We start from the raw sequence: 16,791 nt of genomic DNA on the forward strand, positions 1-16,791 counted from the left end.
TAGGGCACCTTTTCCGCCCGTTTAAATAGATCTCCAGTCGTATCCGTCTGCATGTATAAAATAACCCCGCGGCAAGCTACGTTTGCATTATTTATAGTTATTGTTGTTTTTCGCATCTGTGTACATAAGTTGCGTCTTGGGGGCGTGTCCTTGCTGCGTCCGCATTCTTGAGTAAACATTCTCGCTTGCGCTTTACCTAATGCGTCGCTTCACGTGCACGACCCTCTTTCCCAGAGACTGCCATGGGAGTCAAGGTGAACGCTCAGACGAACCCAAGCTCCACGTACGTGAGCAACATCTACAGGTGAGAGACCTCCTCGCCCGAGAAAGGCTCGCACCATCAATGTTCTGCAGAACCGAGGAGCGCAGGCACAGGCTGTGACTGCTCACTCCCCTGCCTCGTTCATTTTATCCAAAAGCGAAAAAAAAGGGCACCGCACCGGCTGCCAAAACAGCAGGCTGCTTTACAAGTGCACTTGGGTTAGTTATGCCGGGTTTACTGGCGCATACCCAACTGGGGCCATTATGTTCCAAAGGCAGAGTCAGGGGTACTTCAACTGCAACAATAAACGCAACTGCAGTTACGGCTCTTTGGTGACAGAAAGGGAAAAGGCAGAAGGGAAAGTTTGGTTTTATGGGGTTTAACGTCCCGAAACAACTTAGGCTGTGAGGGACGCCGTAGTGCAGGGCTCCGGATAATTAAGACTACATAGAATTCTTTACCGTGCACTGACATCCCGCAGCACACGGGCCTCTAGCATTTAGCCTTCATCGAAATGCGACCGCCGTTGCCTGGATCGAACCCGCGTCTTTCGCGGCCAGCAGCCGAACACCATAACCACGGCTCAGAAGGGAAAATGATAAGACAAAAAAACTAGACTTGGCCGCTCCCTTCGCAGCGTTTCAGACATTCTTTGATGTCTGGGGGATTTACAGGATAGGATTCAGGCCCAGTAAATTTGAAGCATGAAACGAAGTCTCCCTTCAGAAGGTTTAGCTACCGTGATGAAAGTTTCATTTCTGTACAAAGAAGTTTTAACTCACCGCATGCAAAAAGCTCTCTGGCCAAAATTTGTGCTATGTTTTTAAGTTGACTGCACATTATGTCTTTATAAGAAGAAGAGACATCTCCAGACATTGCCCAACTTTTAAACGTGATATATTAAAGCAAACACGAGTAAAAGTGTTTTCTTATGTTAGTTAAAGAGGCCTACAAAAGCATAATGAACAATATCCTGACATTCTCACTAGCAGCACAGGAATGTATTTTATGTTGTGCATATTAAGCAACAAGTATGTGCGCATGCGATGGATACTTGTGATCTCATGGTATTTCATAAATGGCAGCTAATATATTCAATGACAAATTTCGAGAAGCGACGTAGCTTCATTTGTTTTGGAAAAGAAAGCATATCCTAGCGCTGAAGATTCTGGGACTTCGCTCAGGAAAGTAAGATAAAAAAATTAAATTGACAATTGGAGTTACTACGCAACATTCCTGAAGTTCGTATCGAAGGCGCTACGATGGTCTGTTAGGATATATTACTACACTACAGGTGAAGGGAAACGTATTCATAAACGTATTTATAGATTGAGGGGAGGGATCAGAAAATTTGATAGGACAGAGCAGCAGCGGCCAGCACAGGACAAGGTTAATTAGAGATCAAGGGGAGAGTCCTTTGCGGTGCAGTGGTTGTAATATCGTTGATGATGGTGATGAAGATGAGGGCTTCGTTATGCAGACATCACTAATGCAATCCGAGTATGTAGCATCAACAACGCAGTGGGAACTACTGAGAGGCAGTACAGGCACCCAGTGACAGACACCCAGTGTTGAAGACGTCATTAGATGCCTCCTTCCCACTCCCTCACAAACTTCACTTATCCGGTTGTCACCAGCAGGCGCTTAAAACAGTTCATACCAAACGGTTACAGTCACTATAGTGTATGTTTTCGGGGTCGGTGTGCACACTGAGAGTACACCACGCTTTCAACTGGCGCCCCCTTGTGTCGCATGGTGTCGCCACCTGGAGAGTGGGCAGCAACTTCATCAACCGCGCCGTGCGGCCCTGGCTGTGGATGGACTCGCTGTACCGGCTGACTCGCAATGGACGCCTCTACCACCACGACATCCGCGCCATCCACACATTCACCAAGAAGGTCGGCGTGCTCCTTCGCCACGCGTGGCTCAAGCTCGCCAGGCCTATTTACCCTGTGCAGACTTCCTTTCGCATGCGGAAGCCGCTGATAAAAATTATGAAAGAGAAATCAGTAAAAAAAATGCAGAAGAGCAGGCACTGGTTTTAGGTGGCATACCCGTGGGTGAAGTTGAGAACAACTGGGTTTTACTCTATCAGACAAAACCCGCCAGTAGTGTGCTCTATGCTTTTCTTCAGGAGTAGTACGTGAGCTTTTGTGCATGCTGGTGCATGTTTCGGTTTAGCGTGCCAGAACTTAAACTGAGCCAGACTGGCTTGTCTATTATGTAGCCCACTATTTACGCGAAACAAATCGCTTTGCGTATAAAAATGTGATGTCACGTTTTAAAAAGTGCGGTTTTTATTCGTGGAAGATCTCTCACACTCATCTTGAAGTTAATAAAGTGACAGGGATTTTATTTTTAAAAAGTGTTTCTGATTACATTTTATCATCAGTACGGAGTATGAACGCATTGTCAACGGGCCCTTCTGGTATAACGAACACTATTAACACTGTCTATATAGAAATGTAGGCTATCTCCTTGGAAGGTACTATCGGCCGCAACAGTATACGGGATGCGGGAATGCAAGCAAAAAAATATATTTGCGACGTCCAGCGAGCCAATCCCCTGAAATGCTTGCAAGTATGACGGGAACGTGCTTGCTCCTACCACTGGGATCAGTACCAGGGGACTGGATGCTGCGATATATATGTTGCAAAGTATGCGCATTCTGCGGCAGACTTCACCATCTGCTGCCAAAAAAAATCTGTAAAGGTCACGGGCTCACTCTGGCTAAAGTAATGATGACCTCTACTGAATTTGTGCATACGTGCGGCAGGTGGTAGGTGTAAACTGCCACTGTGGAAAGAGCTGGGCTCAAGACATACGCATCGTTGGAGCGACATTCAATTGAATAGGACATTTGTGCTTGGTACGAACTGGAGTGGTAGACCCTCATTTAAGCGGATTTGACCTCTAAATCCAAAATATGTTGCCTTAGTCATCGTGATTTCATTTTCTTCTGGTCACATTGTCATGCAGTTAAGAATTTGGCCTGAAGTCGCTCAGAGGGGTGTACGTATACAACTGAGGAAGTCTAGAAACTGCGCAAAAAAGATGAGCACAGGAGGGAAAGAAACGAATACGACACCACGAGCAATTTTTATCTCCTGTCTTGGTCCTTTTTGTGCAGTTTCTGACCTTCCTCAAAAATGAACCAACTACCCCGCAAGAACGTTCTTCTAAATTGTGCAGCTGGCAGATAATCATGAGTCAGTCGTTTGCGTGGTTGTGATTTAATTACGTCTTTGAAAGTGAACGCAACTGAACTAACACGCTCAAGTGGCAATGTCAATTCCATGCTGGCAAAAACTCCTTTTAGCTTTTAGCCCGCTAGCACTCAGGCTTCAACTCAGCCGAAAAGCTGTTGTCAGTCATTTTGCGCGGTACCCGGTCTGGCGCAGTGTATCAACTCCATAGCACTATAATCATGTTTCAGCATGACTCAACATGTCTCCGTATGACTAACATGACTATGTCTCATAACTAAACATTACTTAATTACTCACCATGATGTTATTACTAAACATGACTACAGTGACTCAGTATATAACATGCCTTCTTATGACAACATGAATATCATGAGTCAGCATGATTTACCTTCCCTAAACATGACTGCACGGCTAATCGTGATTTCCTATGACTTAGCATGCCTCAGCATGACTTCCCGTGACTAAACATGACTCAGTATGATTAACATGACTAAACCTGAGTATTATGACAGCATTATTTCCCAGGACTTCCACGACTTAGCATTACTTGCCATGTCTAAACATGACTATCATGACGCAGCATGATTTGCCAGCACTTCCATGACTTAGCATGACTTGCATGAATTAAACGTGACTATCATGACTAACTATGACTTGAATGACGTACCATGATTCACCATGACTTGCCGTGACTAAACATGACTATCATGACTCAAAAGGGTTTAAACTGTACAGAGAAGAGGAAGTAGTATATGAGGCGACATTGCCGTTAGCTACATAGAAAGTCCAGATAAGCCATGCAGTACCAGGTCTAACCGTGCTTACGCACGATAATTCGTGATTAGGCCGAAGGTGAACCGCCTGTGAATTTTTTCTTTTGTTCGCTGTGATCGGTGCTAATCAGCTACACCAACCCTCTTCCCTCCCACATCTTTCCCTCTTCCCCCCGGATCTACCGTCTTTCTCATTCGAAGAGGCTAGCATTTGAGTGCTTTCTGCGCGACATGAAACTGCGTTGACACTGACGAGTTATTACTCTACCATGTCATAACTTATTGTATAACTTAAATTATCCACAACTATTTGCGTTGTTAAGCAACGTGTACATATGTGCTTTTGTCTTGTATCGCTCTTTATTGTGTCGTTTATTTCAGTTCTGTTCAAAAATGCCCGTATAACAGCTATGGTTCAGGACAGCCGGCTGTAACACAGTCTGTTTTCTTATACTGTCATCAGCTAATATAAAACACGAAGAATATGCAACAAAAACTGCCCTCTCTCGTTAAAAATAGCTTGTATTCAAATAATGAACACAGTAAAACAACGTGTCTTCGTTAAATACAGAAAGGATGCCGACTAGCGTAGTTTAAGAAGACACTGGCAATGGCAAAATTACGCCGCTTCCATTCAGTGTTGTTACAGCGAAGCTCAGGCCTATGTCGAAATACGCCTCCTATTGGTCGGACCTGTTCTAAACGCCTGCTTCTGGACTCGTCACCTCGTGTGACGCGCAGGTGATACGCGAGCGCAAGGATGTCAAGCTCGCGGAGAAGCGGCTCATCACTGACTCCGGCGACGAGCTGAAGAAGCGCCCCATGTTCTTGGACGTCCTGCTGGATCACCACATCAACGAGAACAGCATATCTGAGGAGGACATCCGCGAAGAGGTGGACACCTTCATGTTTGAGGTATGCTTCGCCGTACGGCGGCGGATCTAGAACTTGAAACGAGTGCATCACGGCTGGGCGGTGGTGCCTAGGCCATGGCATACGCATACACACGCCTACCAGGGATTAACGGGCAGCTATTTACCGGCTTAAGTTATACTGATTTGAAGGGCTCTGTATGTTTAGGTGCGCAAGTAACAGAGGTTACTTGACTCGTCACCTCGTGTGACGCGCCCACGTGATACGCGAGCGCAAGGATGTCAAGCTCCCGGATGTCAAGGATGTCAAGACCACGACAGTGCCCACCAATGGCGAGGCATGTCTGTTTGGGTCACTCGGACCACACCCAACGCGTCGGAACGGGCGCCAACTGTATCTAGGAGGTCATAGACGACCGGATGTTGACCAAGTTTAATTTTCATATTAAAATTAAGCGATTGTTCGTTTATGAACGCTAAGAGTTTGTCTAGCCTCCTCGGACTCCAAAGTGACGCCGCATGACTTTTTTTATTTATCCCAGTTTCGGGTGGCGCCCTTTATCGAAGCAAGTTTTTTTACATTTTTGCACCAGCTCACATTATTTGTGAGCTCTAAACCGAACAGTTCAATGTACACGCATCGAGATACCGCATTTATTATTTTATTCACGAAAATTGAGCCTCGAAACGGCATGCGCGTTACATTCGGATGCAAAACCGAAACCGAGCTACGAACATCGTCAGCGTTACTATCACATCCCAATATACGCCGGATAAGCGTTTCTGCGCTCTCGCCATGATTGGCATCCTAGCTCGCATATTAGATACGTTAGGACGTTAAGCCAAACTATGTATATTTCCACGTATAAGTTGACTCGTTTTTTACAAAAATAACCATCCGAGGTCACGGGGCCAAGCCGCTGGTTTTGCGCGCCTTGTACCGGTGCCTCCGCTCCCGCCAGAATGCACGGAGCTCCCTATATATATATATATATATATATATATATATATATATATATATATATATATATATATATATATATATATATATATATATATATATATATATATATATATATATATATATATATATCAGGTTAGGGTGCTTCGATGGCCATAGGGGACATTCAGGTACCTTACTTCAGGTTAGTGACTTTACTTCCGGTAACCTCCGTAGCGCGTGTCAAGCCGGTATCCAGGTAAAGCACAACGTCTTAGAGAACCTGCACTAGATCTCCTCTAGCGTACGGAACATGCAAACAGCTTATTAAATTGCCTGTTTTAAATTGCCTCATCCCATTCCTGAACATACTTTCCGCCACCCAACGTCAGAGAGCATACGTGTTGTCAGCAAGGATACGGACGATTCTTGTACTTCAATTTGCAATTTTTTTAGGTTTACTTTGGCTTCCTGGCCATTCATTTTCATTCTTTCGATATCTTTTATTACAATAATTTTGTTTGGATCTTATTGGATTTAGCATTGTTTTCTGCTCAGTGGAAAACTAAAATATTTCATGCTTTTAAAAAAAAGGGACAATACTTTTATCCAGACATCCGCAGGCATACTGCTGAGGTTTGTTTGCCTGACGCAGGGCCACGACACAACGTCGGCGGCAATATCGTGGTGCATCTACCTCCTAGGCCAGAACCCCGAGGCGCAGAAGAAGGTGCAGGACGAGATGGACCTTATCTTCGCCAGCGACCGAAACCGCTACGCTACCGTGGCCGACCTCAAGGAGATGAAGTACCTAGAGTGCTGCATTAAGGTCTCTCTCTCTCTCTCTAGCTCTTCGCCCTTTGCAGTGTAATACCTTGCACGTGACAGCATCCTAGACACTGAACAATGTCAGTGGCACGGGTGCCCTAAGCTTGGATGTCACTGGTGTGTTCGAGCGACGAGCATGCAACAGGAATACCCTTGTTTTCTTCGGTAAAGTTTCCGTTTATTTTTAGGAGGCTACATCTGTCTCTTGCGGTGCAAAGGTGGTAAGTCTCGCTGAATATTCAAAGCCTGGCCGCTCAGTTTTGCGAGGGCCCACTCTTAGACCGCCAGTAGACCCCAAAGCTTATCACCAAAGATTTTCTTAGGCTCTGGAGACCCTGCGGGATGATCAGCAGGGTTTTCCTCCCCGTGCTTGCTTTCTCTATTAAAGACAGACTTAAGTTAGGATGCAGATACGTAGGTTTCAGCCCAAACTACATTGCTATGTTTAGTTGGATTTGACTTAAGTTAGGATGCAGATACGTAGGTTTCAGCCCAAACTACATTGCTATGTTTAGTTGGATTTGACTTAAGTTAGGATGCAGATACGTAGGTTCCAGCCCAAACTACATTGCTATGTTTAGTTGGATTTGACTTAAGTTAGGATGCAGATACGTAGGTTTCAGCCCAAACTACATTGCTATGTTTAGTTGGATTTGACTTAAGTTAGGATGCAGATACGTAGGTTTCAGCCCAAACTACATTGCTATGTGTAGTTGGATTTGACTTAAGTTAGGATGCAGATACGTAGGTTTCAGCCCAAACTACATTGCTATGTTTAGTTGGATTTGACTTAAGTTAGGAAGCAGATACGTAGGTTTCAGCCCAAACTACATTGCTATGTTTAGTTGGATTTGACTTAAGTTAGGATGCAGATACGTAGGTTTCAGCCCAAACTACATTGCTATGTTTAGTTGGATTTGACTTAAGTTAGGATGCAGATACGTAGGTTCCAGCCCAAACTACATTGCTATGTTTAGTTGGATTTGACTTAAGTTAGGATGCAGATACGTAGGTTTCAGCCCAAACTACATTGCTATGTTTAGTTGGATTTGACTTAAGTTAGGATGCAGATACGTAGGTTTCGGCCCAAACTACATTGCTATGTTTAGTTGGATTTGACTTAATCTAGGATGCAGATACGTAGGTTTCAGCCCAAATTACATTGCTATGTTTAGTTGGATTTGTCTTAAGTTAGGATGCAGATACGTAGGTTTCAGCCCAAATTACATTGCTATGTTTAGTTGGATTTGACTTAAGTTAGGATGCAGCTACGTAGGTTTCAGCCCAAACTACATTGCTATGTTTAGTTGGATTTTGCTCGGTGCACCAGTAATGCGGCACGGTCGAAAACGTTCGTAATGATGAGGAAGCAGCTCCTATAAACTCAGCTTTACTTTCAGGATATGACTATACGGAAAGAACATTACCTTTTGTAGACACAACCTAGATAGAAAGCATATGTGCCCTTCTACGGCAACGTGCGCATAGAATTCTCCACGATATAATGCTTACTTTAGAGAGCACCGGGCGGTAGATACTGAGCGAAATAGCTAAAACACACATATTAGGAAAACGACAACAGCTTCGCAATCAAAATCGCGTACTTGATATATTTATGCCCGCATCAAAATGCAAAATAGCGCTCGGGTTTACCGGCATGGTTTTATCTATGACAGCCGAGTACATGCTTCTCGTCCTCTTTTTCACGCCCCCCCCCCCCCCCCCCCGCTCCACTCCCAAACCCGTCCGTATTTTGTTTTTTCAGGAAAGTCTTCGGTTGTTTCCTTCAGTGCCTATCATCGGAAGAGAAATATACAAAGAGTTTTGCATAAGTAAGTCCTTTCTTTTCTCCTTTTCTTTTCATTGGCTGATTTGCGTTTGGGAACAAAAAATGGGAACATACGCCTCAAACGCATTAAGATTTCACCGGGGACTGTTCTTACAATTATCCACTCTTGCCAAGGCGCATTGCCCAAAGCATGCATCCTTTTCATTAAAGTAGGGTATGCACGGCAGATGATAGATGGTGCCTCACGAAATATATTTACCGCAATTTATATCGGCCTTTGTCTAAGCATTTAGTAGTTCGCAGTTTAACGTCCGCGTTGTCGTTCCGTTAGTTTCGTTCGATGGGCGGTGCTATCTCGAACGCTTGGTTGTTAAATAAAAAAAAAATGCCTCCACCCTCTGGAAGACGTTGAAGTAACGAGCGTTAGCTGTTTGGTTTTATTGAAATGATGTGAATGAGATTAAAGTGAGGTACACCAATGAAAAAAGGAATTTGTACGTTTATTTTTCCATATGATAATTACTGGCCGACATCTTGGATTTATAAGTGACGTCACCAATCAATCATCGATTCTGTATATTAATGCGGTCACCAATCCATCACCGATTGGGTTGCTATATAGATTTACTATGGGGGCCACCATCTTGAATTCCTCGGTCTTGGAACATTTCACGCCAAAGGGAGGTGGTAGCAGAATCCAAGAAATCGAGAAACTTGATCAGTACGAGCTAACGCTCTTAAAATCTTGTGTAGTTGTGCGGGTGCGGGTAGGTACCGGTTTGTAGTCTGCGCCAGTCTACCACCCCCACGTTGGTTAGCCTTTTGAGTGAGGCTGGCTAGCCCTACACCACGGCACCTTTCTTCCTTTCTTCTTTCACTCCCTCCTTCACCCCTTCCCTTACGGCGCGGTTCGTGTGTCAACCGAAATGTGAGACAGATACTGCACCATTTCCTTTCCTCAAAAATCAAGTTTCCAATTTTCCAACCGACCCGCCGCGGTGGCTCAGTGGTTAGGGCGCTCGACTACTGATCTGGAGTTCCCGGGTTCGAACCCGACCGCGGCGGCTGCGTTTTTATGGAGGAAAAACGCTAAGGCGCCCGTGTGCTGTGCGATGTCAGTGCACGTTAAAGATCCCCAGGTGGTCGAAATTATTCCGGAGCCCTCCACTACGGCACCTCTTTCTTCCTTTCTTCTTTCACTCCCTCCTTTATCCCTTCCCTTACAGCGCAGTTCAGGTGTCCAACGATATATGAGACAGATACTGCGCCATCTCCTTTCCCCCAAAACCAATTATTATTATTATTATTAAGCTCGGTCGTAAGACCTACCCAGCAGCAGATAAACAGCTCAGTAGGAAAGAGGAAATCATGTGGAGGAAATTGCAAATCAGGGTGTTTCCAAACCCTCAACTGTACAGTAAATGGCGTCCAGAAGTCTAATCCTAGATGTACGCACTGCAATAGCATTGCAGATCTAGTCCACATGGTCTGGACCTGCCACTTCTACAACAACCCGAACAGAAATGTACAAACCTGGGAGACTTTATTGCTCAACCACGAAGCAGAAGACCGCGTAGTCATCGGTCTCGCCCTGAACGCCGCCTGGTCCCAGTGGTGGTGGTGAAAACTTTTATGGACACAGGGGAGTTTAGGACATGCAGGTCCTTGGGCACCCGCACGGCCCCACTGCACTCAAACGTTGCTGTCCCGGAGGCTTATGACGCTGGCAGCCCGGCCTGTGGCGATGGCTTGCTTGGCCGGGTCGTCGGAGCGCAGTAGGGTCTCCCAAACCTCCCAAGTGGTAAGGTGCTCCAGGCCCCGCGGGGGAGGATCCGCCTGGCAGAGGAAAAGGATATGATTGAGAGTGGCTTTGGGGTGGTGGCAGAGGATACAGGAGGGGTTTTTGTGGAATTAGTGATAGCGCGAGCGTATATAAGGGGAGGGTAAGGTGCGTGTCTGGAGCCGCCTCCAAAGTGCCTGGTGATAACTGGCGAGGGAGGAATGCCGAGTTCCAAGACATTCCGGCCGACGGTTAAGGGAATGAATGAATGGGGGTTTAGGCTATAGCCTTCTCCCCCGTTATTTTTTACGAGTGCAAATTATATATATATATATATATATATATATATATATATATATATATATATATATATATATATATATATATATATATATATATATATATATATATATATATATATATATATATATATATATATATATATATATATATATCCCGACCGAGTCCTCCACTACGGCATCTCTTTCTTCATTTCTTCTTTAAATTCCTCCTTTATTCCTTCCATTACGGCACGGTACGGGTGTCCGCTGAAATGTGAGACAGATACTGCGCCATTTCCTTTCCTCAAAAACCAATTTTCCAATTTTCCAACCAGGCCGCGGAGGCAGCGTTTCGGTGGAGGCGAAACGCAAAAGGTGTCCGTGGGCTGTGCGATGTCAGTGCACGTTAAAGATCCCCAGGAGGTCGAAATTATTCCGGAGCCCTCCACTACGGCACCACTTTCTTCCTTTTTTCTATCCCTACTTTATCCCTTCCCTTACATCGCGGTACTGGTGTCAGCTGAGATGTGAGACAGATACTGTGCCATTTGCTTTCCCCAAGAACCAATTTTCATTTCTATTATTATTTTAATAAAAACCACTTACTGCTACTACTTCCAACCGTGTATTGCTACGTAAAAAGTGTATTTATCCCCTCTCCATCTATCCTTTCTTACTGGCCCCTCACCTCTTTCATTTCATTTCTTCAAACCGCCTGCTATCCTTCATTTCCGCTGCCCCAGCTCTGGTGCCACCGCCGTAATGATGGCAGATGCCGGGGTTAGAAAAATCTGTTACCTTCTTTTTTGTTTTTATTTTACATTAAACACTTACTTCCAACCAGGCCGCGGCGGCCGTGTTTCGATGGAGGTGAAACGCAAAAGGCGTCCGTGTGCTGTGCGATGTTAGCGCACGGTAAAGTTCCCTAGGTGGTCGAAATTATTCCGGATTCATGGATGGAAGAAAAAACCTTATTTCTTACAAATTTAAAGTGTTCTTGACCCTTACGTGTCACTGGGCGCCGTGGTCGGTCCTTGGTCCAGGATGCCACACTTGACTGCTGCCATCGTGGCTCGGCATACGAGAAATCGTTGCGCTTCCTCGTCCTGGCTGGCCAGCAAGTGCTCCCACTGCGTCACACTCGCGTGGTCTATTCTAGGCTCTAAGTCTGGCTTAGGGCAGGTCCATGTGACATGCTCTGGTGTAGGTTTACCCTGGCACCACGGACATTCGTCTACCCGTTGTGTAGGAAAAAAAAAATTTGCCGCCATTTCATGCTAAAGGGAGGTGGTAGCATACCCCAAGAAATCGAGAAACGTGATGAGTAAGAGCTAACGCTCTTAAAATTCGCTCATTACATACCGCCCTTCTGCAAAGCCTAATGACAAGAATTCACAGTTGATGCAAATCTGCTGGAAACACAGCGTGTTAAGTTCATGCCTGCAGCCGAGCGTCGGACATGGCGCCAGTTAGCGAACCGCCCACAAAAACCACCTGTATATAGGTTCCAGCGGAGATGGGATGCGGGTGAAAATGTGACTGCTGCGCCTTTTTGCTTCCTCCCGCCCCGTGTTCAGATGGCCGGGTGGTGCCGGAGGGCTCGATCGTCATCATCTTTTCGTACATGCTTCACCGAGACCGCAAGTCATTCCCGCAGCCGGAGGAGTTCCGGCCTGAACGCTTCCTTCCGGAGAACAGCGTGGGAAGGCATCCATTTGCCTACGTTCCTTTTTCAGCCGGACCGAGGAATTGCATTGGTGAGTGTGCTGCTAAAATCTCTACCACTTCATAATGCACTACACAGGCTCAAATGTGAATCTAGAGCGTGGCAAAGATTTTCGCGAGCGTTTTCGTCGTCATGGCAGACGCGCGTACCGACGACATAGTTTAATCTCGACGCGCACGTCCCTGCAAGCTTCGAGTGCATCGCCAGGTTGCGCAAAGGCCCCAGTAGTTGTGCCAGTTCTGAGTCCTCACGCTCGACCATATCTGGGAACGACGACATCGCTTAAAGCAATCATGTTGCGCTAAATGGAACTGTGCTATGTCATTCGCAAATCTCACAGGCCATATCTGCATTGAGCACTGTCGTCGGCCTACATCGAATGACGATGACGGTGCATAATGTAGTCATGTTCGCCTTAATACAACTGCGTTGCGCCAGTCGCCAATCCCAGAGGTCATGACTGTATTAAGCGCTGTAGTCGTCTATGCACTAGTAAGAGGGTGCAGAACTGGTGTGACTACAGAGGCATCTGTATACAACCTAGCGGCGCTCTCGAGGCTTGTGGGGACGTGTGTATCCAGTTTAAACTACGTTCATGGTCTAGTAGGGACCCTAGTATAGGTAACCTGCGATGAAGTTTGCCGTATCGATCGCAGCGTCGTAACACACAACCTATAGCGAGAGGAGAAAGCATTTTTCAGGCGCACCCGTAGTGGCTTACTACGCCACCTGCCTACGCCTATAGGCATGGGTTTCCACACTGTGTCGAAGCCACACCTGGTGTATGTCAGCTAACAAGGCAACGTCGTTCAGCATGTGGTCACATGTGGTTCAGAACGTGGCCACGAGGCTACATTGTTCGTAATGTGGTCTCGCGTTTTATCGCGACCGAAGCGGCTGATGGCAGCAGTTTTTTTAGGAACGCAATGAAACATTTGCAGCGCCACCTGGGCACTGCAGTTTGCCTATACGCGTCTGTCATGTCGGCGAAAATGCTCGCAAGCAACGGTGCTCATCTGGTCAACCTGCGCTGGAACAGAAAAAGAGGAGAGAATTTACTTGCGCACTGTAATGTTTGCATGTGTGAGCCTTATGGAGGAAAACGCAGCCGACCGCGGCGGCTGCGTTTTTATGGAGTGCACGTTAAAGATCCCCAGGTGGTCGAAATTATTCCGGAGCCCTCCACTACGGCGCCCCTTTCTTCCTTTCTTCTTTCACTCCCTCCTTTATCCCTTCGCTTACGGCGCGGTTCAGGTGTCGAACGATATGTATGAGACAGATACTGCGCCATTTCCTTTCCCCCAAAACCAATTATTATTATTATTAGAGAGTTTTAGTTTCACGTACGTAGAGGCTTCACGTACGTAGAGCTCTTACGGGTGACCAGTGCGCATGCGCAGAACGCAAAGGGTATAAGCGAGTCTCACGTACGTACGTGAGATTCGGATTTTTACGTTGCGGTCTTTGCATTGCTTGCGTACGTAGCGTTGACAAACATGGCGGCACCCTGCCCGCCGCTTCACGGCGATAACAGCTTCGTCGCTAATCCCTCGAGGCGATATGGTGTTCTAACCTGCTGCATTCGCCTTCGATTTGCCATTCTTACCCTCGCATAAGGTATCAAGCGACCAATAGCTTTTGTTTTTCAGACAGAAGGGCGATTTTTCAGCTGCTAAGCCTGACGGAGTAGCGTTGGTCGTCGTCATAGCAACGGTCTCGCTATGAACGGCTTCGCTTAATGACTTGTCTTGGATGATTTTGGATACAACCAGTGTCTGTGTTTCTTAGTAGACGGCGCTAGGCGTAACGCGCGGCGTGTTTCGCGTACGTGTAACTTTAAGGGTTTCAAACCACCTGTAGAGAGTTTGTTTCACGTACGTAGAGGGTTCACGTACGCAAACGTGAGAAGTCTACGTAGCCTGCACGCAGGTGGTTTGAAACCCTTATAGTAACACGTACGCGAAACACGCCGCGCATTACGCCTAGCGCCATCTACTAAGAAACACAGACACTGGTTGTAGCCTAAATCATCCAAGACAAGTCTTTAAGCCAAGCCATTCATAGCGAGACAGTTGCTATGACGACGACCAACGCTACTTCGTCAGGCTTAACAGCTAAAAAATCGCAATTCTGTCTGGAAAACAAAAGCTATTTGTCGCTTGAAAACTTATGCGAGGGTAAGAATGGGCGAATCGAAGGCGAATACAGCAGTTTAGAACATCATATCGCCTCGAGGGATTAGCGACGAAGCTGTTATCGCCGTGAAGCGGCGGGCAGGGCGCCGCCATGTTTGTCAACGCTACGTATGCAAGCAAAGCAAAAACCGCAACGTAAAAATCCGAATCTCACGTACGTACGTGAGACTCGCGCATACCCTTTGCGTTCTGCGCATGCGCACTGGTCACCCGTAAGAACTCTACGTACGTGAAGCCTCTGCGTACGTGAAACTAAAACTCTCTAGAGAGTTTTAGTTTCACGTACGCAGAGTGTTCACGTACGCAAACGTGAGAAGTCTACGTAGCCTGCACGCAGGTGGTTTGAAACCCTTATAGTTACACGTACGCGAAGCACGCCGCGCGTTACGCCTAGCGCCATCTACTAAGAAGCACAGACACTGGTTTTAGCCCAAATCATCCAAGACAAGTCTTTAAGCCAAGCCATTCAAAGCGAGACCGTTGCTATGACGACGACCAACGCTACTTCGTCAGGCTTAACAGCTGAAAAATCGCCCTTCTGTTTGAAAAACAAAAGCTATTTGTCGCTTGAAACCTTATGCGAGGGTAAGAATGGGCAAATCGAAGGCGAATACAGCAGTTTAGAACGCGATATCGCGTCGAGGGATTAGCGACGAAGCTGTTATCGCAGTGAAGCGGCGGGCAGGGCGCCGCCATGTTTGTCAACGCTACGTACGCAAGCAACGCAAAGACCGCAACGTAAAAATCTGAATCTCACGTACGTACGTGAAACTCGCGCATGCCCTTTGCGTTCTGCGCATGCGCACTGGTCACACGTAAGAGCTCTACGTACGTGAAGCCTCTACGTACGTGAAACTAAAACTCTCTATTATTACGCTGCGGTCTTTGCGTTGCTTGCGTATGTAGCGTTGACAAATATGGCGGCGCCCTGCAGCATGCCCGCCGCTTCACGGCGATAACAGCTTCGTCAATAATCCCTCGACGCGATATCGTGTTCTAAACTGTTATATTCGCCTTTGATTTGCCCATTCTTACCCTCGCAAAAATCGGAATCTCACGTACGTACGTGAGACTCGCGCAGGCCCTTTGCGTTCTGCGCATGCGCACTGGTCACCCGTAAGAGCTCTACGCACGTGAGGCCTCTACGTACGTGAAATTAGAGAGTTTTAGTTTCACGTACGTAGAGGCTTCACGTACGTAGAGCTCTTACGGGTGACCAGTGCGCATGCGCAGAACGCAAAGGGTATGCGCGAGTCTCACGTACGTACGTGAGATTCGGATTTTTACGTTGCGGTCTCTGCGTTGCTTGCGTACGTAGCGTTGACAAACATGGCGGCGCCCTGCCCGCCGCTTCACCGCGAGAACAGCTTCGTCGCTAATCCCTCGAGGCGATATCGTGTTCTAAACTGTTGTATTCGCCTTCGATTTGCCCATTGTTACCCTCGCATAAGGTTTCAACCGACAAATGCCTTTTGTTTTTCAGACAGAAGGGCGATTTTTCAGCTGTTAAGCCTGACGAAGTAGCGTTGGTCGTCGTTATAGCAACGGTCTCGCTATGAACGGCTTGGCTTAATGACTTGTCTTGGATGATTTAGGCTACAACCAGTGTCTGTGTTTCTTAGTAGATGGCGCTAGGCGCAACGCGCGGCGTGTTTCGCGTACGTGTAACTATAAGGGTTTCAAACGACCTTCGTGCAGGCTACGTAGACCTCTCACGTTTGCGTACGTGAACCCTGTATGTACTTAAAACTAAAACTCTCTAATGAGTCCCTACTCCGTTATTACATTTGCAGCAATCCCGCAGTCATGTCAACCCCGGCATAGAACTTCCCGTACAAAGCGTCTAATGCCGTTCTAGAGCATTAAGGACATGCGCAGGAGTTTGGCCTGCAGGCCAGGGTAGGTCAGTATGCAGTTCCTAAATGGACGCCGCCAGACTGATTGTTCTAATCATAACAGGATATGAACGTGATTTGCTGAAGTGAGCACATCAGTAATTCAATCCTTTATCGTGTGTCACTGTTCAACACTACAACTTCTGCAAGAATAGGCCTTCCCAAGAATCTTTACAGAAAAAAAAACGCATGGTGAAGCTATTACTGGTCATTCACGCAGGGGCCTGTAGAAACGGTACAC

General features: G+C 46.6%; 1 protein-coding gene across 1 annotated transcript in view; it reads left to right on the top strand.

The window, feature by feature from the left end:
* Window positions 1-12,526, top strand: part of LOC144118440 (cytochrome P450 4V2-like) — a 68,744-nt gene extending 56,218 nt beyond the window's left edge. Inside the window, exons 5-10 of the mRNA XM_077651379.1 lie at window positions 235-304; window positions 2,034-2,160; window positions 4,986-5,159; window positions 6,712-6,885; window positions 8,650-8,716; window positions 12,312-12,526. Coding sequence (XP_077507505.1) covers window positions 235-304; window positions 2,034-2,160; window positions 4,986-5,159; window positions 6,712-6,885; window positions 8,650-8,716; window positions 12,312-12,526 — 827 coding nt within the window. The remainder of the gene's footprint in view (window positions 1-234; window positions 305-2,033; window positions 2,161-4,985; window positions 5,160-6,711; window positions 6,886-8,649; window positions 8,717-12,311) is intronic.
* Window positions 12,527-16,791: the final 4,265 nt, after the last annotated feature.

Source organism: Amblyomma americanum, chromosome 1 (genome assembly GCF_052857255.1).
Source record: "Amblyomma americanum isolate KBUSLIRL-KWMA chromosome 1, ASM5285725v1, whole genome shotgun sequence".
Classification (NCBI taxonomy): domain Eukaryota; kingdom Metazoa; phylum Arthropoda; class Arachnida; order Ixodida; family Ixodidae; genus Amblyomma; species Amblyomma americanum.